Here is a 22,956-nt window from a genome sequence, read left to right as displayed (position 1 = left end):
ACAGCCCATGGGCAGTGGAAGAGGGTATATGTAGAGACATTTTGGATAAGTGTAGGAAGAACAGGGTTGTTGTAGTGGGAGATTTTAATCTCCCTGGGGTGGGTTGGAAGGTGCCTAGAGCTGGGGGTTCGGACAGGGAGGAATTCGTAAGATGTGGATTGGAAGGGTCCTTGGAGCAGTATGTAGATAGCCCGACTAGAGAGGGGGCTATACTAGATTTAGTTCTGGGCAATGAGCTGGGCCAGGTGGTTGAGGTTGCAGTAGGTGAACATGTGGCTAATAGTGACCACAACTCTGTCTACTTTAGGATACGAATGGAAAAAGATGAGTGCTGTCCTAAGGGGAGGGCTAGATACAGCCGGATTAGGCAGGAGCTTAGGGATACAGACTGGGATAGGCTGTTGGAGGGCAAGTCCACGTTAGGCATGTGGGAGTCTTTCAAGGGAAAACTGAAATGGGTGCAGGAAAGGCATGTGCCGGTTAGGAGGAAGGATGGGAAAGGTAGGATTAGAGAGCCATGGATCACTAGAGATATAGAGGGACCTGGTCAGGAAGAAACAAGAGGCGTATGTCAGGTCTAAGCAACTGGGAACGGAGAGAGCGTTGGAGGAGTACGGAGAGAGCGTTGGAGGAGTACAGAGAGAGTAGGAGGGATCTCAAAAGGGAAGTTAGGAGAGCAAAAAGGGGGCATGAAATGGCTTTGGCTGGTAGGATTAAGGAAAATCCAAAGGCGTTTTACTCCTATGTTAGGAGCAAAAGGGTGCCTAGGGGAAAAATCGGACCCCTCAGGGACAGACGAGGGGAATTGTACTTAGAGTCTGAGGGAATGGGGGAGATCCTGAATGAATACTTTGTGTCGGTATTCACAAAGGAGAGGGGCTTGATGTCTGGTACGGTCATTGAGGGAGCTGTAGACCAATTGAAGGAACTATCGATTACGAGGGAAGAAGTGTTAGGGCTTTTAGGTAGCATTAAAACTGATAAATCTCTGGGGCCTGATGGCATTTATCCCAGGCTGCTTAGGGAGGCAAGAGATGAAATTGCTGGGCCTCTTGACGCAAATCTTTGTCTCTTCTTTGGACACAGGTGAGGCCCCAGAGGACTGGAGGATAGCGAACGTGGTACCGTTGTTTAAAAAGGGTAGGAGGGATAACCCGGGTAACTATAGGCCGGTGAGTTTGACGTCAGTGGTAGGCAAGTTGATGGAGAGGATTCTTAGGGATAGGATGTATGAGCACTTAGAGCGTTGCGATCTGATTAAGGATACGTAGCATGGCTTTATAAAGGGGAAGTCTTGCCTTACGAATCTGGTAGAATTTTTTGAGGAGGTGACAAAAACGGTCGATGAAGGACGAGCCATTGATGTCGTCTATATGGATTTCAGTAAGGCGTTTGACAAAGTCCCTCATGGTAGGTTGGTTGAAAAGATTAAGGCTCATGGGATACGAGGCCAGGTATCTAGATGGGTGGAGAACTGGCTTGCTAAGAGGAGACAGAGAGTAGTAGTGGAGGGGTCCTTTTCCAGCTGGAGGTCTGTCATTAGTGGTGTGCCACAGGGCTCAGTAGTGGGACTTCTCTTTGTAGTGTATATAAATGACTTGGAAGAGAGAGTAAGTGGTGTGATCAGCAAGTTTGCTGATGACACCAAGATGGCTGGATTGGCGGGCAGTGAGGAGCAGTGTCTGGCAATACAATGGGATATTGATAGGCTGGTATATTGGGCAGATATATGGCAAATGGAGTTTAATCCGGATAAATGTGAGGTGATGCATTTTGGCCGGAATAATCTAGGGGGGAATTATATGATAAAGGGTAAGCCCATAAGGAGTATAGAAACGCAACGAGACCTGGGGGTGCAAGTGCACAAGTCTTTGAAGGTGGCAGTACAAGTGGAGAAGGTTGTGAAGAAAGCCTATGGTATGTTAGCCTTTATAGGAAGGGGTATAGAATATAAGAGCTGGAGTCTAATGTTGCAGTTGTATAGAACATTGGTTAGGCCGCATTTAGAGTACTGCGTCCAGTTCCGGTCGCCTTACTACCGGAAGGACATGGAGACTGGAGAGAGTGCAGAGGAGGTTTACCAGGATGTTGCCTGGTATGGAAGGACTGGGTAATGAGGAAAGATTGAGCAAACTGGGGCTGTTTTCCCTTGAAAGACAGCGACTGAGGGGGGATCTAATAGAGGTATATAAGATTATGAAGGGTATAGATAAACAGAGGTAAGCTATTTCCTATGTTAGAGACACACTACGAGGGGAAACGGGCTTAAGGTGAGGTGGGGAGAGGTATAACACAGATATTAGAGGGAGGTTTTTCGCACAGAGGGTGGTGGGGGTATGGAATGCTCTGCCAAGTAAGATGGTGGAGGCAGGCACGCTGGAGTTGTTTAAAAGTAACTTAGGCACATGAGTGGGTTGGAGCTGGGAGGATATAGGAGATTGTTTTAAAGAAAGTTCATTAGCAGCGGGACGTCCCTGGTAATGTAAAAGGATATGGTGTGATAATAATGTTTTTTCTCTTTTAATTCACAGGTTTTAAGTTGGTCCGCCTTGTTGTCCAACGAGGGGCATACACGCGATGGGTCGTACTTGGGCTGCTCTTGAATGTTCGAGATTGGCCTAGTGCTTCATGTCGCTAGTGTGTGCTTAAACTGGACCAGTTGCTGGGCAACATGACAGCTCAGCGACTATCACTGTTTGCTGTGCAGACACATGGATTTGGGCTAGTGTCTGTGGGAGTTTGCGCATTCTCCCTGTGCTTGCGTGGGTTTTCTCCGGGTGCTCCAGTTTCCTCCCACACCCCAAAGATGTGCTATTAGGCTGATTGGAAGTAATAAATTGTCCCTAAATTAGTTTCCCTCAATGTGGATTGCCATAAAACAATAGATAAGGGTCATGGGTGGAGGGGGGACTGGTGGTGTTAAAATGGCAGTGCGCTCGTTGGGCCGAAGGGCCTGTTTCCCGGGCTGTTTTTGTTCTTTGTTCTTTATCTGTTTGGCTGGTGTAGTTGTCATTGGTTGAAATGCTGTCAGTGTGCACAAACTGGAAGTTGGGGATGTGAGGCTTGCAACAGAGCTAAGTGCATGAAATGAGGTTAAGCAAACAGAACATTCTCAGCGCATTCTCCAATTATACAATGCACCTCCATGCTATGCCGGGTAGCTTTTAATAGTGCTATCAAGTATCAATTTTAGGTCTCCTGCTGATGTATGCATGCAGTAAACAGCATGTTCAATGCTGGCTGCATTCAAAAATCTTGAAAGTGAACAGACAGCATGATGACACCATGTTGTCTGCATTAAAGAAACAGAAACTAAGCGCTGCATAGTTACATCATTTGTGGCTTGTAAATTAGAAGAGATTATTGGATGAAAGATGAGAAAAGGTTTTAGGACTGAGGTTACCATCATCTTTCATTATTTCAATTGCAATTCCAGCCCCACTTTAGGGGCTGTTCAATTTAATGCCTGCTCCATTTTCCTTTCACAGTCCAAAGATGTGGGGGTTAGGTTGATTGGCCATGTTAAAAATTGCCCTAAGTGTCCTGAGATGCGTAGGTTGGAGGGATAAATGTGTGGGGGTGGGGCTGGGTGGGATTGTGATAAGTGCAGACTCAATGGGCCGAAGGGCCTCTTTCTGTACTGTAAGGTTTCTATGATTTCTTGTATTCAGGTTCACGTCGCAGTTGATTCAGTCACGTACTTGCAAATGGGTTGTCAGGTAGTCATCCTTTAAACATTTTTATGTAAATTGAAATTTTTGAAAATTTTTGCCAATTAAGTTTTCACTGCTTTGTATTGGAATCTCTGTTTAAGTTTTCAGAAATATTTGTGAAAGAATCTTTCACAGGATTCTTCAAATGTATAACTGAAAATTTACATTTTTAACATGACATTTGGCAGGACATTAAAACTGCAAACCTAATTATTGTAACTTTAAATATGGTTCACTTCTATTTGATTTGCCATTCTAACTTTGCAGTCGAGAACTTTCCACTCACCTGACGAAGGAGCAGCGTTCCGAAAGCTTGTGGGTTTACTATCAAATAAACTTGTTGGATTTTAACCTGGTGTTGTGAGACTTTTTACTATCAATAAGACCTCCAGAGTATATGCCTGAAATTGCTTTATTTGGATCAATAAATTATTGTTGCATAATTTCTTTTTGCCACATAGCTCATATCTGGGATTTAGCTTCTGCCATGTAATGGGTGGCATGGTAGCACAGTGGTTAGCACTGCTGCTTCACAGCTCCAGGGACCTGGGTTCAATTCCCGGCTTGGTTCACTGTCTGTGTGGAGTTTGTACATTCTGCTTGTGTCTAATTGGGTTTCCTCTGGGTGCTCTGGTTTCCTCCCACAGTCCAAAGATGTGCAGGTTAGGTTTGTTTGGCCATGCTAAAAAAAATGCCCCCATGTGTCCTGAGATTAGAGGGATTGGCGGGTAAAATATGCAGGGATATGGGGGTAGAGCATGGGTGGGATTGTGCTTGGTGCAGACTCGATGGACAGTGGCCTCTTTCTGCATTGTAGGGATTCTATGATTCTAAGTAGTCAAAGATAACTATACGGCATTAATAAGCTATATCTTTTCAGTGGGGCAAGAGCCTAGGTCAAACGAGTGACAAACGGCAAATAGCCAATTTCATACTTTACATGGATACATTCTACACTGTTGCCATATTAATCAAAGGAAGACCAAGGTATAAGTGAAGGGTTACTCAACCAGTATCTTTCAGCCAGGTTCTATCTGCATGTTGATTAATCTTGATACATTGAACGTTGAATCTTCTGTGTTAATTCTAACACAGAAGATACCTTTACCTAAACAATTCTATTCCTATACGATACAAAATCTTCATCTTCTGAAATCAGATCTTCTTACAGTGTGTTCAGAATGCAAACTGAAGAATTTTCTTCATTTTTCAAACAACGTGCATTTTCAGACATTGTAATCCTAGCCATCGTTCTTTGCAGAGGTATAGTTTTCATTAGCGATAATCATTTGCTTACTTTGAGATTAGTCGCAAGCCAAAATAAATTGGCACAGTGTTTGGAGCTTTACATGGCATAGTACTGTCCATCTTTAATATTATGCCTTTTCATGCATTTTCTACACTTGTGCAGTATGTGAAAGACTGATATCTTTTGACGGATGTTCTGCGAATAATATTCTGTTTCTTCTGGAAGTACTGACTGAAGTTTCTAATCATTTGTTTTCTTTTCTAATATATGTAGAAGATGGTGATGATTTTTGGGTTCGACGGTTTGTTGAGATGGTGGATGAAACCAGCGCAAAGCCATTTATTTTGGAACTTTATTGTACTTCCCAACCAGAAATTTATAATCAACTTCATCCAGGTAATGAACATTGAAAGAGTATATCCCAAATTAATTTTTCTACTTTGTTGTACTGTAACCATACAGGATAAATTCCCAGGACCAATGCAGTTTTGACAAATAGTTATATGATGCTTCTCAAGATATATTGGTTTCAAACCAGGGACACCACTTAATTTCTTTCCTTCTACTGCTGATATCAGAGTTTTCTTCTGCTGAGAGTTAACTTAAGTTACTTGGGGCATAAGTTCCTCATTTATTTCATTAACTTTTTAAAGCCACTTCATTATTATTTGTTAAACCTTTCATATGTTCCCATGGCTGCCAATAATGCTTCCCTCTTCAAGATGCTGCCCCTTTGCTTACAAAATTGTCTTTATGAACCCCTCACTTGAAAAAAAGTATCCTTAATACATGCACTCACTAGACTCTTCATTCTCCATGGCCCTTACATATGTTGAGATCTTCCTAATTAGTGCCATCCTTCCCAGTTTGACTCTTTCCACACTATTTGCAATTTTCAGGTCCATTCGGCCCACAGCAAAGTTTCTAATCCCATATCTTCTTCATCACAAAGCCCACCTCTGGAACATTGTCTGCCAGCAGTGCACTTCTGCAAAGCTGCCTGGAATATATTTAAAGTGCTGTATAGAATAGTAAAATGGTTACAGCACAGAAGGAGGCATTGGTCCATTGTGCTCATGCCAGCTCTCTGCAAAAGCAACTCAGCCAGTTCCAATTGCTTTGACTTTTCCCTGTAGCCCTTCAAATTATTTCACTTCAGAAAGTTATGCAGTTCACTTTTGAAAACCACAATCAAGAATGCCTACACTATATTCTCAAGCAATTCCAGATGAACCACAAGCTGTGTAAAGAAAAACATTTTCTTAATGTCATCTTTGGTTCTTTTGCTGTTCAAATTAAATCGGTGTCCTTCACCAGTTGAACAATTTCTCCCTATGTACTCTGTCCTTTACTAACATGATTTTGAACACTTATCAAATGTCCTCTCAACCCGTTTCTTCTCAGTAGAATGCAGCTCTAACTTCTTCAATCTATTCAGGTAACCAAAGTCCCTCATACCTGTAACTCTTCTCATATTTTTTTCTGCACCTGCTCTCATACTTTCACATCCTTTGTAAAAATGCCCAGAATTGGACGTAATACTCAGATTGAGGCTGAACCAGTGTTTTATAAACATTCACCATAATTTCCTTGTTTTGTAGGTATGCCTTTGTAAAACTTAGGATCTCATATGTCTTATTAATCATCTTCTCAATCTGCATTGCCACATTCAAATATACTGGAAAGTTGGAAAACTGCCAATGTGACACCCCTAGTCAAAAAGAGGGAGGGAGGCAAAAGCAGTAACTATAGGCTGATTAGCCTAACATCTATTGTTGGAAGATGCTGGAGTAAATTATTAATGAAGTAAAAACACATTTGGAAAATCATGATCTTATTAAGCAGAGTCAGCATGGCTTCATGAAAGATAGAGTGGAACCAGTAGATGTGTTGTATTTGGGCTTCTAGAAGGTGTTCAACAAGGTACCTCACAAAAGATTAAGTTATAAGATAGAGTTCAATATGTTGGAATATATTGGCCTGGATAGAGTATTGACTCATGTGCAGGAGACAGCAAGTGGGGATAAGAGGCCCTATTTTACCATTTTGATTCTAACTGCTGGCCAGACTTGAAGCTGGGAGTGTTTCAGATCTGATTTTTAGACTCCTTCTTAAGCGCTTCCATATGCATTCTATCTGCAAAAATATCAGCGATTCTGAATCGCGCTGCAGAAATCTGTGGGCGAGGCTTTACGTGCCCGAAACCCAGCTCCGATCGGTGCCTCCAACTACACGTGCAGAAAAAAAATTGATAGATTGCTGCTCCCTTGCCACATCCCTTCTGGGCTGGATAATGCTTCCCCCTGACCCCTACAGATATTGCCCCTCCTCCCCAATATTACTGACCCCCTTATCCCCCCACCACCCTGCCACTCAGACCGATTGTGGGCCCCTTCCCCTTCCCCCCACCAATCTCAGGCAGAGTGGCAGCGGGCTCCCTTTCTCCTTCACTGATCACAGGCAGAGTGGCAGTGGATCCCCTCATCCCCCACTGATCTCAGGCAGAGTGGCAGTGGACCCCTCCCCCCAATCAATCTCAAGTAGAGAGCCATCGGATCCATCTTTCTGCCCCCATGCAGACAGTCACAACATGAAGGGGCTTGGGGACTTCTGTGCACTAAACACAAAACTAGTGCACACAGACGCAACAAGTAATCAGGAAGGCCAATGGAATGTTGGACCTTATTTTAAGGGGACTGGAGTATAAGAGTAGGGCAGTCTTGCTGCAACTGTACAAAGTATTGGTAAGACCACCTCTGGAGCACTGTGAGCAGTTTTGGTCCCCTTATTTAAGGAAAGATATAATTTCATTGGAAGCAGCTCAGAGAAGGTTCACTAGAATGATCCCCAGTAAGGACGGATTGTCTTATGAGGAAAGGTTAAACACGTTTAGACACATTGGAACTTAGAGGAATGAGAGGTGATCTCATTGAAACATATAGGATTCTTAAGGGGCTTGACATGGTAAATGCTGAGAGGATGCTTCCCTTCATGGAAGAGTCTAGAACCAGAGGACATACTCTCAGAATAAAGGGGCATCAATTTAAGAGTGAAATGAGGAGAAATTTCTTCCTTGAGGGTTGTGAGTCTTTGGAATTCCTTGCCACAGAGAGCTGTAGAGGCAGAGTCCTTGCGTATATTTAAGGCTGAGGTAGATTCTTGATCAGTAAGGGAGTCCAGGGTGATGGGGAAAGCACAGTAAGAAGTCTCACAACACCAGGTTAAAGTCCAACAGGTTTATTTGGCAGCACTAGCTTTCAGAGCCTCAGGCTCCTACTTCAGGTGAGTGAGGACTTGTGTTCACAAACAGGGCATATAAAGACACAAACTCAATTTACAAGATACTGATTGGAATGTGATTCTCTATAAGTAATCAAGTCGTAAAGGTACAGACATTGCGAGTGGAGAGAGGGCCAAGTACAGGTCAAAGATGTATATTGTCTCCAGCCAGGACAGTTAGTGAGATTTTGCAAGCCCAGGCAAGTTGTGGGGGTTACAGATAGTGTGACATGAACCCAAGATCCCGGTTGAGGCCATCCTCATGTGTGCGGAACTCGGCTGTCAGTTTCTACTCAGCAATTCTGCGTTGTCGTATGTCATGAAGGTTGCCTTGGAGAATGCTTATCCAAAGATGAGAGGCTAAATGCCCGTGACTGCTGAAGTGTTCCCCGACTAGAAAGGAACATTCCTATCTGGTGATTGTCAAGCGGCGCTCATTCATCCATTGTTGTAGCGTCTGCATTGTCTCCCCAATGTACCATGCCTTGGGACATCCTTTCCTGCAGCGTATCAGGTAGACAACATTAGCTGAGTTGCAAGCATATGTACTGTGTACTTGGTGGATGGTGTTCTCACATGAGATGATGACATCTGTATCAATGATCCGGTATGTTTTGCAGAGATTGCTGTGGCAGGGTTGTGTGATGTCGTGGTCACTGTTCTGAAGGTTGGGCAGTTTGCTGCGGACAGTGGTCTGTTTGAGGTCGTGCGGTTGTTTGAAGGCAAGAAGTAGGGATGTGGGGATGGCCTTGGCAAGATGTTCGTCTTCATTGATGACATGTCGAAGGCTCCAGAGAAGATGTTGTAGCTTCTCCGCTCTGGGGAAGTATTGGAAGAAGAGGGTATTCTGTCCGCCGTGCCCCATGTTTGTCTTCCGAGGAGATTGATGCAGTTTTTCGCTGTGGCATGTTGGAACTGTTGAGCACCATATCCTGTTCTTATGAGGGCATCTTTCACTGTCTGTAGGTGTCTGTTGCGATCCTCCTCATCTGAGCAGATCCTGTGTATACAGAAGGCTTGTTTCTATACACGTGTTTAGGGTGGAAGCTGGAGAAGTGGAGCATCGTGAAGTTATCCGTGGGCTTGCGGTATAGTGAAGTGCTTCTGTAGTTGTCTGTTGCGATCCTCCTCATCTGAGCAGATCCTGTGTCTGTAGGTATCTGTTGCAATCTTCCTTATCTGAGCAGATCCTGTGTCTGCAGGTGTATGTTGCAGTTCTCCTCATCTGAGCAGATCCAGTGATCACAGGATCTGCTCAGATGAGTAGGATCACAACAGACACCTACAGACTCATAAGAACAGGATATGGCGCTCGACTCATTGATCAACAGTTCCGACGTGCCACAGTGAAAACCACACCGACCTCCCCAGAAGACAAACATGGATACAAACGACAGAGTGCCCTTTGTCATCCAGTACTTCCCCGGAGCGGAGATCTTCTCCAGAGCCTTCAACATGTCATTGATGAAGACGAACATCTTGCCAAGGCCATCCCCATTCCCCCACTTCTTGCCTTCAAACAACCACGCAACCTCAAAGAGACCATTGTCCGCAGCAAACTACCCAGCCTTCAGGAGAACAGTGACCACGACACCACAGAACCCTGCCATAGCAACCTCTGCAAGATGTGCTAGGTCAGCGACAAAAAGGATGCCATCATCTCACGTGAGAACACTGTACACCAGGTACATGGTGCATACTCTTGCGACTTGGCCAACGTTGTCTATCTGATACGCTGCAGGAAAGGATGTCCCGAGGCATGGTACAGCGGGGAGACCATGCAGATGGTACGACAATGAATGAATGAACATTGCTCGATAATCTCCAGGCAGGAGTGTTCCCTTCCAATTGGGGAACACTTCAGCAGTCATGGGCATTCAGCCTCTGATCTTCGGGTAAGCATTCTCCAAGGCGGCCTTCACGATGCACAACAACGCAGAATCGCTGAGCAGAAACTGATAGCCAAGTTCCGCGCACATGAGGATGGCCTCAACAGGGATCTTGGGTTCATGTCACCCTAGCTGTAACCCCCATAACTTGCCTGGGCTTGCAAAATCTCACTAACTGTCCTGGCTGGAGACAATATACATCTTTTTAACCTGTGCTTGGCCCTTTCCCCACTCACATTGTCTGTACCTTTAAGACTTGACTACTTGTTAAGACTCAAATTCTAACCATTATCTTGTAAATTGAGTTTGTGTCTTTATATGCCCTGTTTATGAACACAAGTCCTCACTCACCTGATGAAGGAGCTTGAGGCTCTGAAAGCTAGCGCTGCCAAATAAACCTGTTGGACTTTAACCAGGTGTTGTGAGACTTCTTACTGTGCTTACCCAAGTCCAACACCGGCAAATTCATATTATGGGAAAATATGGATAAATCGACATGAAGATTGTTTGATCAAGCATGATCCTATTGAACGGAAGAACAGACTTGAAGAGCCGAATGGCCTACTCCTTTTCCTGTTTCTTATGGTCTTGTGATCTTATTTGTGAACTTATATCCCTGATCCTTCTGCTTCTGCATGAATGTCTGGAAATTTACTGTACGGCAGATACCTTTAAAATTGTGTTTTTTATATATCCTTTCCTCATTTTTCTGCCCAAAGTGAATCATTTCACACATCTCTGTATTAAATTTTATCTGAGTCCACCCATTCCAGCAACCTCTGTTCTTGATGTCCATGACTATCATCTTCACAGTTCACAATACTCAGACGTTTTGGGTCATTTACAAAGTTTGAAAATGTGTTCTGCACATTCAAGTCTAGGTCATTAAAAAAGATCAAGAAAAATAGTAAACTGAATCTTCTTTTGATAACATGGATCTTGCCTGCCATCTAGGGAGATTGTGAGACACCCGCACTGCCTCTGATTTGGAAGGCCATCTGGATCTTGTACCAGCCAAGCCAATCTGAGGACAGCAATGGGCCTTTCTCTAGAATCAGGTTCCCAGCATTTAATCAACAGTGCCACAGAGGAGTCTTTAACTGATGTAGGAACAGCATCTCTCTTTCTCCCACCCCAGAGTTTCAAGACCTAAGAAGAAGGCAAGAAATGGGGATGAAATGCAGGGACGAATATACAATGAAGCACACAGTGCTCTGGACAGGGCCCAAACTCAGAGGCCCCCAAAATGAATGAGTTTCAAAACATTCCCTCCTGTCAATTTTTGCAACAAAACAGAATTTTCTCCTCTTGAATCCAAGGTGAGATTTTGGCAAAAGAATGCAAGATCTATTGACTATCAAATTAAACTGATTTTCCAGGTTTTCCTGTGTAGTCACAACTGACTGACTGGCCTGTTGTTTGAAAAATGCAGTGAAGCAGTTCAGCCACTCAAGTCTGATTTCTCCCTGCTTTTGTTGCTGATAGGCTCACCTGGAAAGTATCAACCTGATGGAAAGTGAAACAGCTCTATTCATGATTGTGCATTTGGCACACTAGGTTCCTAATTTCTGCCATGACAGAGGACTATTTCTCTTCCCAGCACTCCAATACTCTGTTTACTCAATACTACTACATCTCTGCTATTTCTATCCCCATTTTTCCTGAACATGTTGGGCAGAATTTTTGGTTGTGGAGCTGCATTTCAGTGCATGAGCGGCCAAACCATTTTTCGGGGGGAAATCCAACTTTCTTATGGATTCCTGATCCTGCGCCATTTCCCTCTGTGCTTTTTGTTGGTTTGGAATACTTAAGTCCAGATTTTCGCTCCCAGATTGAGTGTGCAGACAAGAGAATTCCCAGCTCTGTGAACCCCCCCTTTAAAATTGGCCACTTGCTGATTGAACTGTCCTTCTGGGTGGGACAGCGTGTAGGATGGACTAGTTGTACATTGGACCTGCAAAACCCAGAAAAATTGTGGAGGCTGTTAGGTGTGGAGGTAAGTTTGGCAGAAGGCCTACCTTTATGTTTGGGCACTGTTAAACTAAATAGGAAAAAGAATAAAACAAAAACAGCCCTTGAGCTCTCACTCCTCAACGCTCACAGATTCCAAATGTCCCATCCATGCTAACCAATGTCTCCTCCAAAGGTATCCTGGGACCAGATCCAGAGGGTACCTTGGCTATCCAAACAAATCCACCACGTTCAGAATTCCTCTTACCTGGTCTAATCTGCACACTCTAGGTTTCACACTCCTGACCTACCAAAATCCCACTTCAGTGAATGCAGCTGATGAGTTAAATGATTAGCTGCCTCCTTGAAGTATGCATGTGAAACCTCTGGCTTGATTTGACTCCAGTTCCGTGAAAATAAAAAATGCTGTATTTAGGGGAGGGACTTTGGAGTTCTGACTATTTCTGGGATTTTCATGATAATGGACAGGTTCTCTGTCATGGCAGGAATCTGGGTCCTAGTGTGCAAAATGCTCAATCCTGCTAATGTCAGGAAATCTGCTTTATTCCCATACTCCATTTTTGTGTGATCGTACAGGGTTATTCTTCTCTGTCTATCTGGATGTCCTCTTCACTCCATGTTCCTCTTTCTTCTGTTTGGAAGTTCCCCAGGATCAAGATGATTTGTTCTCTTTCAATCTGCTTCTGCCACACAACAGTGAGCCCCCGCCCCTGCTCCCATTCTGGACGATCAAGATCATTAGCAAACCCTGGATATTGGACATGGATCATTTCCCAGGAGCCTCCTCGCAGCACGAGCAGACATTGATGATGAAATCTGGCATCGACTCCAGTGCACCAGTGTAGTCTTTGGATGCCTGAGGAACAGATTCTTTGAAGACCAAGACCGCAAACCCAACACCAAGCTCATGGTCTACAGAGCAACCACTGTCCCCATCAGAGACATGGATAATGTACAGCAGACACTTTAAATGCCTGGAGAGATATCATCAATGTTGCCCCTGCAAATCCATTAGCAGGATAGGCATACCAACAGGCAATTGAAATGGATAGGCCATATTATCTACATACACAACTCAAGACTCCATGTTCCTACCACCCAATGAGCTCCACACACACTGGTCCACACCACATCCGAATTACATTTTACATACAGAAATATAAGAGATATTAAAAATGTCTTGAAGCTGACAAAAATATAAGATGTCAAATTGCCTTACATTCTCTAACATTAAGTACAAAATTTCAGCCATTATGACACCTACAAGCCTAATCCACTCACTATTCCGTCCCTTCAGTAATATTCATCTGTCCATCACCTGTTTGTGGTAGTTTCTGTGTACAAATTGCCTGGTGCAGTTCCTACATGATAACAGTAACTACACTTCAAAAAGTACTTAGTTGCCTGTAAAACACTTTGAAATGTCTGGTGGTCATGAAAGGCACTATCTAAAAAACACATCTTTTTAAACAACCTGGAGTGTGGTTAGTTTTGTGTGCTTGGTTGATTTCTTGTGTAATATTTTTAAAACTGTTACAAGAGATTGTGGAAGCCAGAGCAATTTGAGTTTAAAATTCTACAGTCTTGTGCACTACTTATGTTGGGAGAGTTGCTTTCATAAACCAGAAGTCGAGTGAGAACTCCAGGCCACAGTACATTTATAAACTCCTAAATGTAATTTCACTTTAGAGTATTTGTACAGTAATAAAGCAATTTAAAAAGGCAATATATAATATCTAAAAGCAGTTGGAAGTAAACTGCTTATATGACATTCAAACTGGAGTAATCTAATAGTTTGTGACTTGAAGGGATCGAAAACTCTTTCTATAATTTGAAACTTGGGACTGCAGTTTCTTCAATGTTTATGTCTTGCATGTTCATTCTAAAATAGACCTACGGTTTATATCATTTGTTTATTTTGTGATTGTTCTTTTAGTGACTTTCTTAGTGTGTACTCAGATGAGGGTTGTCAAGAACAGATTCCATAATGGATGCAGCATTGTGTATTTGACATCATCTAGTGAGACTCAAATTTATATCACAGGTAAACAGTCAGATAAAACTGTCACATTGTTTGGTTTGATTGTATTTATTGGAATGATAGTACTTGATAGCAAGATATGTGTTTTACAAGTGTGTTAGGGCAATATGCCTTTATAATGTGAATACAGTAGATGCCTGGTGCCAGAGTATTTACGTTTAAAGGCATAATGGAGTTATTATATTATTGCAGAAATGCCAGCAATATTTCACAAAATGGTTGTGCATCCATCAGTATGACCTTGCAATGTTTTATTTTTCATGTATAGGCCTTAACATTTATATACAAATTCCCATGGTACCTTCTCAATTTCTATTTATTATGTAACTGCCATGTGGATGTTATGTTAATTATGCAATTTTTTAATTAAGAATTTCCTTTTAAGAATTTCTGTGCATTAATTCATCATAAAATCAGCCAGTTAACTTGGTTAACTAAGATCTCATCCTTATGTAACTCCCTCTGGCAAGATTTAGTGACCATAACGGTATTTGTGCCTGAGATAGATGGGCCCTAAAAATCCTTGTTCTAACATTAAGAAAATGGCATTGTTTGATGCTGAAATGTTTGTTCATCAAGAGAATTTAGGCATGGAAGTTTTGGAGACCCATGTCTTCCACATGCAAAAGTGCCTGGATCACACATCACCAGTAAAGCAATTAGATGAAGACCTCAATCATGACTCTGAAGCCCCTACTGAATTCAAAAAGCTTGAATTGCAGCTGGAATTTCAGGAGAGGGGAAAAAGAGGGAAGCTCAAGAAAAGGAAAGAGAATTTCAGCTCTGAAAATTAGAAATAGAGTTAACAGCTCAAAAGGAGAGGGAGAGCAGACACTCACCGCTGCAAGGGAAGGCAGCATCCCTCATCTCCCTAACCTGGAAACACATTCAGAGGCCCTCAAGTATGTGCGATTCCTTCACAAATTTGAAACGAGTTGTGTAGAGTCATTTCTACCACTTTTCAGAAAATAACAATAGCTAATATGACCCTTAGAGATCTGGACATTTTTAATTCAAGAGCAGTTATCAGAGAGAGCCCATGAGACTCCATGCTGCCATCTGAGGTGTCCCTGAATTCTGAGCAGACTATAAAGGGGAGAATCAGAAATTAAAAACACCTTTCTGTTTATGGTTGGGCAATGAAAGGCAAAATCAGGGCTATTTAAATTAATCCCCCTCCTGTCCATAACATTCTTCTTCGTGTGTCCCCTTCTTGTGATCTTATCATGGCAAAGGAACATTTAGAAAGGACATCATGACATGTATTACTGTGAAGATGGAGATATCAAGTATCTATCTTTCTTGTGGTCTTTAGTTGGGAATGTTTATATTTTATATTTCAAACAGCTTTCTTTATCTCCGATTTTATGAAGATCAGCATCACCATCACTTAAAATATCTCCAAATTCAAACACCAACTTTTACATGTAACATTCCACACAAGTGTTTGTGATGTTGGAACATAATGCAAGAAATATTAAATGAATTAAATATTAACCATACCCTATTGTAATCATCTGAATGGAAATGCTATCTCAAAAGGATCACCAGAAATTTAACTTCTGAAGAGAAATAAACAGGAACAGTCATTAATTCACTTTCACTTCTAGCCAATCCTATGGTCCTTATGCTTTAGGACATCACCCCTGTTATGATGGGCATGAGGGATCGTCAATAAACCATGGAATACAGGCTCCACTGTTAGACAAGTGGAGGCTTGCCCAATAGGGAAGGAGCAGCAGGTTGTTTATAACCAGCTGGTTCCACTCAGGCCGGCTGTCAAAAAAAACTTTACGGCTGACCTGTATATTGTAGTCAGTGAGTGGCATTTTGAGCACATTGTAAATAAAGGGAGATGGTGATAGAAGACTGGTTTTGATAAGATTATTACAACCCCCAACAACACAGTTTTGCTCATCTTGTATCACGTCAGTCCTTTGTGACACACTCATGTCTTATATTCAGGATCATTGCTTAGTCTGATCACATTGTTTTCCTATCTGATTGTTAGTTTCAGCTGCATTCTAATGAATTATCTTAATTACCTTGAAGTTCATTTTTAAATGTCACATATTGGTGTCCATCTTTGATGAAAGCAAGAGTGTGATTGAATAATCACAGAAGGAATATTGCTTCGGTGTACACAGTATTATTCGTTATATCTATCATTTATATTCTGTCAAATAATAAATCAATTTAATGTCCTTTACTCCAACATTCATAGCAAGTCAATTTAAAATGTAACTACCAAAATCTGTCTAGTATTGAAAAATTATTCAGATGCAAATTAAAACCAAAGGTTGAATTTTTTTTTAAGGTCATGTATGTTCATTTGATTTTTCAATTCCAAATGTCACTTTAAATAATTTGTGAAAAATATTGGATGCAGGCTATCACAAGGGAAGATCATACACAACTGACACTACAGTCAAAAGATTTATTCAGTGGGCAAAAGCACAAAATGAGAGAGATTTTCAGAAAAAATCTGTGGTTGGAGGATATTATTCGTTTCCTCCCTTGCCTTCAAGCTTTCAGGCCTACAGTCAAAATATGGAAGGTAAAGTTTGAAAGCTGATGCTGTAGAATAGCATTAGTTAGACTAGATATTTTGTTCCCCAGGGATAAGTACCCCAGAAATTGTGCAGAAGATGTACTGGGGGACACCCAGGCAAAGACTATATGGGAATTGCCTATGATGTTTAAACTTTCAATGGACAATCACCTTGCAATTGGAACTATATGGTGCTCCAATTTAAATCAGAGTCTTTAAATGTCTCCAATTCATAGAGCAGAATAGTTACAAAGGAGAAGTTAAAAGAATTCAAACCATTTCTAACTCCTGGGGGACTATGGTACTGATTCAACCCAGCCCCTTCCCCTGCTGGACCCTTGACCACCCATTAGCCCTCTCAAATTATCCTCCTGACCCCCAACTACCCTTTTGACTCTCTTGATAACTTGATTCCATCTCCAACTGTCCCTCTTCATCCAACCATTCCCCCCTTCTTCCAGACTGGCCTACACCCCTCCTGAATTTCTATTCAACTCCTAATACCCATCCAAACGAACGGCCACTGAATGGGATCATGGTCAATCTGATGGTAACTTCAGATTTGCATCCCCCATACCCTGATAATCTATTGTCCACTTGCTTACCAAGAATCTATCCATCTCTGCCTTAAAAATATTCAAAGACTCTACTGGGATTTTCTGTTCCCTGTTTGCATTGGGAGGGTTTGGCGACGGGAACAGAAAATATCATGAGAAATGCCTACTTAAGACACTAATAAATTTCAAAGGTCAGAGTGGGTTTCATGATGACATTGAACCTGGAAGCAATTGGCTTTGCCCTCATCAGTGATGGGCTGCATTCCCTGTCATTAATTGTCAGGAACCTGATTGTAAGAACCAATCACATAATTATCAGGCCAATAAGCCAAAATCATCCCCCCACTTCAAAAAAAAATCCGCAGCGGTGTGATATCAGAATGGCATGAAGCGTAACTGGTCTCAGGAGGTGTGCATCTGACAAACAATACTTCCAGAAGAGAGTCGTAGAATCCTATAGTGCAGGAGGAGGCCATTCAGCCCATCAAGTCTGCACTGACTACAATCCCACCTAGGCTCTATCCCCACACCCCATGTATTTACCTAGCTAGTCCCCCTGACACTAAGGGGCAATTTAGCATGGCCAATCCACCTAACCTGCACATCTTTGGACTGTGGGAGGAAACTGGAGCACCCAGAGGAAGCCCACACAGACGGGTAGAATGTGCAAACTCCACACAGATCTCTGCTAACCACTGTGCCACCATGCCACCTGAGATTTTGGAGCTGAGTGCAGTACTCAAAGGGAGACAGTTATGCCAGGATAGTGCCAGCTTGATGCCAGAGTAGTACCAGGAAATGCACCTCGGTGACGATTGTTTCCTGGTTTGCTCACTGTGTGTTGGGTGGCCTTTAAAAATAGTGTCCAGATCTTCCAGTGTGTGATTTGATGGTGAGATGGGCGAATCTGAGGTCACCCACCATGAAATGTCATGGATCCCATGACTGCAAGTTTTGTTTTCTAAGTCCTGGACTATATGGGGGAGAAAGCTGCAATTACTGTTGGCAGCTTTAATGCTGCTTTTCCCATTGGCCTTTGCTGATATCTGAGAAGGTTCTGGCCCCTGCCTCCTGCACCTTTTCATTGAGGGAGTTCTAAAGACTCATGACACTCAAGAGGGAAGAAAAATCTTGCCTCATCTCTGTTTTAAATGGATGAGCTCCTTATTTTTAAAGTGATCCCTATTTCTTGATTCTCCCACAAGAGGAAATATCCCGCCTACATTCACCCTGTCAGGATCTTTCAGGACCTTGTATGTTCAATCAAGTTGCCTCTTGTTTTTCTAAAGTCCAGCAAAAAAAAAGGCTTAGCCTGTCTGACCTTTCTGCATAAGACATTGCAGGTATTAGTCTGGTAAACTTTCTCTGAACTGTTTCCAATGCATTTATATCCTTCCCTTAATATGGTGACCAACATTGTACACTACTCTTCACAACTACTCCATGTGTGGTCTTCCTAGTGCTTGTACAATTGAAGTGTAACTCCTCACTCTTATATTCAATCTTCCTTGCAATAAATGAAAACATTCTGTGAGCTTTTCTAATTACTTGCTGTACTGCATGCTGGCCTTCTATGATTTATACACTAGGACACACTGCACCTCAGAGCCCTGCAATCTCTCACCATTTATCTAATGTGCTTCTTTTTCATTCTTGCTGCCAAAACAAATAATTACACATTTCCCCACATTATACTCCATTTGCCAGATCTATACACACACACTTAACCTTTTTATTTATATTTTCTTAGCCTCCTTACGTTCTCTTCACAACTTACTTTCCTACCTATCCTTATGTCATCAGCAAATTTAGCAACCATCCTTTCGATCCCTTCATCCATAAACAACTAAGGTCCCAGCACTGATCCTTACGGTACAACATTCTTTACATCATGCCAACCTAAAAATGACCTATTTATGCTTAAGCTCTGCTTTTTAGCTAGCCACATTTCTGTCCATGCCAATATGTCACCCCCTATACTATGATCTTTTATTTTCTGCAGCGAGCTTTAATGTGGCACTTGGTCAGATGCCTTGTGGAAATCTAAATATAGTACATAACTGATTCCCCTTTATCCACAGCACATTTTGCTTCCTCAAAGAACTCTAATAACTTTGCTCAACATGATTTCCCTTCTACAAAACCATATTGACTCTGCCTGATTACCTTGAACTTATCCAAATACCCTGCTATAACTTCTTTAATAATAACTTTCTAATATTAAGTTAAATGGCCTATAGTTTTCCATTTTCTTTCTCAATTCATTTTTAAATAATGGAGTCACATTTGCTATCTTCCCACCAAATGGGAAATTCCCCGAATCTAGAGTTTTGGAAAATTAAAACCAATGCAACTATAGAACAGTTGTCCTGGCCAGTTGGTGAGGTGAGCCAGTAAGCTTGGGCAAAAGGCGAAAAATCAGGATCATGCATGGTTTCTCGCCTCTCACAAATTTACCGGCATTGATTTGCTGGTGGAATTGGCTTTGTGCCCAAGAAGGACCAATTTTAATGTTAATATTAAATAATGTTATGTTTAATATTAATGACATGATTTACATGCAATTAGTGAGTCCCAAATGCTGTCATGTATGGGCCTGGTAATGATTTATAATGATGATCCCAACGTTAGACAGTGGGAAACACAGCCACCACTCATGGGGTTGGGAACGATTTTGAGCTTTCACTCCAACATAAAGCCGACTTTGGACTCCTTGTGATATTTTCTGCTCCTGTCACTAAACCAACCCAACGTGAACAGGAACGGAAAATTATTGCCCTGGAATAACAGGTAATGTAATGATTCTATGTTAATAAACTTGCAAGTTTTTTTTTATTTTTTGTTTTGTTGCATTCTTCCTTATGCAATATAATAATAAATTATACTTTTTTTTCCATTCAACATTACAGAGATCACTCTTACACCATTGCAGGAGTTCAAGAAAAAAATAGAAAGTTTACATTATAGGGAGCATAAGCATATAGTTGTTCAAGGAATCATTACTGCTGTCAACTATATTACACACACCACTTCCATTGGATGTTTAATGGACAAGAAATCCACCCAGGTATGAACCATATTTATACCCATCCTCTGTATCTTCTTTCTGATTTTTCATGTGATTAGGTGATTCAAGCTTGCTCATCACTTTTGGTCCATCTCACCTTCATTCCCAAGTTAAAATAGAAAACAGTTACTAGGGTGCAGCCAGGTAGAATACTGAGAAGAATGAAAATTTCATAAATTGTTGTATGAATGTTTAGACTACGGTGATGATGTCTTCTTGGTCTGACTTTAAATTAAAGAGCCTTCCATTCTCCGCTTCTAAAGAAATACAAAATTTAATCTATTTTGTCACCCTGAAAGCATGCATCCTAAAAACTTATCAACACATTGGATTGGTAGCATATTAGAATAATCTGACTGCAGATTCCTTCTAGGAAGAAATCAGCATTTTTAATTTTTTCATCAGCTGGAAGCTTGATACACTTTTTAAAAATTGATTTCTTAACAAATATATATTAATGCATATACTTCCTGAAGCCTTTGTACATTTTATATGCACAGTACTTGTAGGAAGATTGCATTGAAACATCCAGATTTCTTTACATGACTGTGTTTTTCAGAGGACTAATGTAGCTTGAGGTAACTTATTTGCTTCTGCTTTGTGGAAGATGGAAGGAAGTCAGAGAAGCAGATTTAAACTTAGCCTGCTACAGACATTGCTATTTCAAATTTCACCCATTCGTTCTGTGTGCTGATGGGGCGGGGTGGGCGAACTCATTCAGTGCTTGATTGAGGAACGTGAAAATGGCTGAAAGCCATCTTCTGGGCTTGCTGCTATCCCCCTTCCCTTTGACCTCAGTCACTCATTTGGATCCCCCTGTGATCCTGGGCCTCAAGTGGCTGTACTGCTGGCAGCTACCATTGCTTTTGCGTAGTACTCCTGAACAATGAACAGCTGTCAGCCTCTGATTGACCACATCTCTGAGGAATGGGATTTCCACTTCCCGGGTCCATGATCCTCAGGAATACCTGCTTTTGCTGAGTTAAATGCCTAAATGGCTGTTAATTCAGAGGGTCTTCCCAAAAGTTGGTGACATGGGAATCCAACCAGCTCTCCAGCCAGCAGACGACTACTCTCTGGTCTCCAGTTAATACCATTCAATGGAGGGAATTCACCGTCCCTCCTGCAGTAGGGTGGATGACCATCAGCCACCGGGATCTTCTGGCCACGCCAACGTTGATGGCAATTTACATTCCTTGCCTTTGGTACTGTCAGGGAACCCGCAGTTTTTTTCTTTCTCTGCACCCTTGCTATGACTGTTACATTACATTCTGCACTCTGTCATTTCTTTCTGTATTAACAATATGCTTTGTCTGTGTAGCATTCAAGAAACAATACTTTTCACTGTATACTAACACATTTGACAATACTAAATCAAATCAAAATCAAATCAGTGGGAGGTGACTTGAGCAGGTCTGGAAGATCCCTCTGTGGGAAGGTGTGGAGAATTCTGCCCAACATGGTCCAATCTAGTTGTTAATTGAAATCTTTAACCGTGCTTTGACTTTTTCAATTTATGAATTACACAGCCTTTGCAGACTGAAAAATCTGATAATGATCTAGACAAATACTCATCTAATGAATATCAAGCCAAAGTGGCTGACAACCAGTCGTCAAAACAGGATTATTTACATAACTTCAGTAAGACCTTTCAAAGTTTCACGCAAATATTGGAGTCTGAAGAAGAAATTATGTGTCTTGCAAGAGATCATTACAGCCTTAGGTAATTTATTTTTATTTGCCTCAGATGATAATGAAAGTAAATGCTATCTACTAGCCAGTTAAACTTCGGACATTTTTGCATAAAAGTAACTACAAAAGGCCTGTTTTAATAATCTAATGAACAAGTAGATGAAGGGCACAATCTGTGCCAATCCTGGAGAGTGGTGTGCGGGTCGAAAGATAGGTTAAATTCCAATGCCAAACATTTTGCAATTCTCTTGGCCCCTTTCTAATGGTGCAAACTGGATCACGCCCAGGAAGGGCGTGAGGCTGATTAGCATATTAAGAGTAGCATTTAAATATGCATAACCTGCGCACGGGATTCTCTGGCCTTCGGGGGCACCTCAAGAACGGAGAAAATCACTACTGGTCTCCATTAGTGGCCATGCTGTGGGGCGTGCTCAGAGGCCATTGAATCTTCTTGGTGGTCGGGGTCATGGCCGGATGCCTACCAGACACCCTGACAGTGGCTACCAGGCTCCCCAGCAGTGCCAGTTGGGCACCGCCAGTGTGCCAGTGGCAGTGTCAAGAGGGTGGCATCTGAGTGGGTGCTATGATGGGGGAGCTATACAGGGGAGGTAATGCAGTGGTGGATTAGGTCGGGGTCATTGTGGGGAGATCATGATGGATGGGTGGAGCATGTCAGGGATCAGGAAGGAGAACCCATCGAAAAGGCCCTCATGCCAGCGAGCCATGCCAATGAGGAAGGCGGATCCCAATGTCCTTGGAGGGAAGGAGCAGGGTCTCCCAGTAGACTTTGAGATCAGGGTGCCCTTATGAATCAGCGCCCAAGGGCTTTGAAACCAGGTTCACATAAAAGCATGGAAGCTGAAAGCAACCGAAGAATCCACTAGAAAATACCGAGGTCCAAGTGAACTTAATGGCAACTCTGCATTATTGCTTTTTTGGAGAAGTAT

The 22,956-nt window shown here is 42.2% G+C and overlaps 1 protein-coding gene across 1 annotated transcript in view; it reads left to right on the top strand.

The window, feature by feature from the left end:
• Nucleotides 1–22,956, top strand: part of LOC145349291 (RPA-related protein RADX-like) — a gene marked incomplete at its 3' end in the record, with an annotated part of 68,117 nt that overhangs the window by 36,385 nt on the left and 8,776 nt on the right. The window contains exons 9-13 of the mRNA XM_080197798.1: nt 5,236–5,358; nt 14,038–14,145; nt 16,532–16,699; nt 20,160–20,317; nt 21,847–22,040. Coding sequence (XP_080053924.1) covers nt 5,236–5,358; nt 14,038–14,145; nt 16,532–16,699; nt 20,160–20,317; nt 21,847–22,040 — 751 coding nt within the window. The remainder of the gene's footprint in view (nt 1–5,235; nt 5,359–14,037; nt 14,146–16,531; nt 16,700–20,159; nt 20,318–21,846; nt 22,041–22,956) is intronic.

This window comes from Carcharhinus amblyrhynchos, chromosome 10, assembly GCF_965287045.1.
Source record: "Carcharhinus amblyrhynchos chromosome 10, sCarAmb.v2.hapA, whole genome shotgun sequence".
NCBI classification, from domain to species: Eukaryota; Metazoa; Chordata; class Chondrichthyes; order Carcharhiniformes; family Carcharhinidae; genus Carcharhinus; species Carcharhinus amblyrhynchos.
Note: the sequence above shows the minus strand (reverse complement) of the source record. Positions and strands in the feature narration are given on the sequence as shown.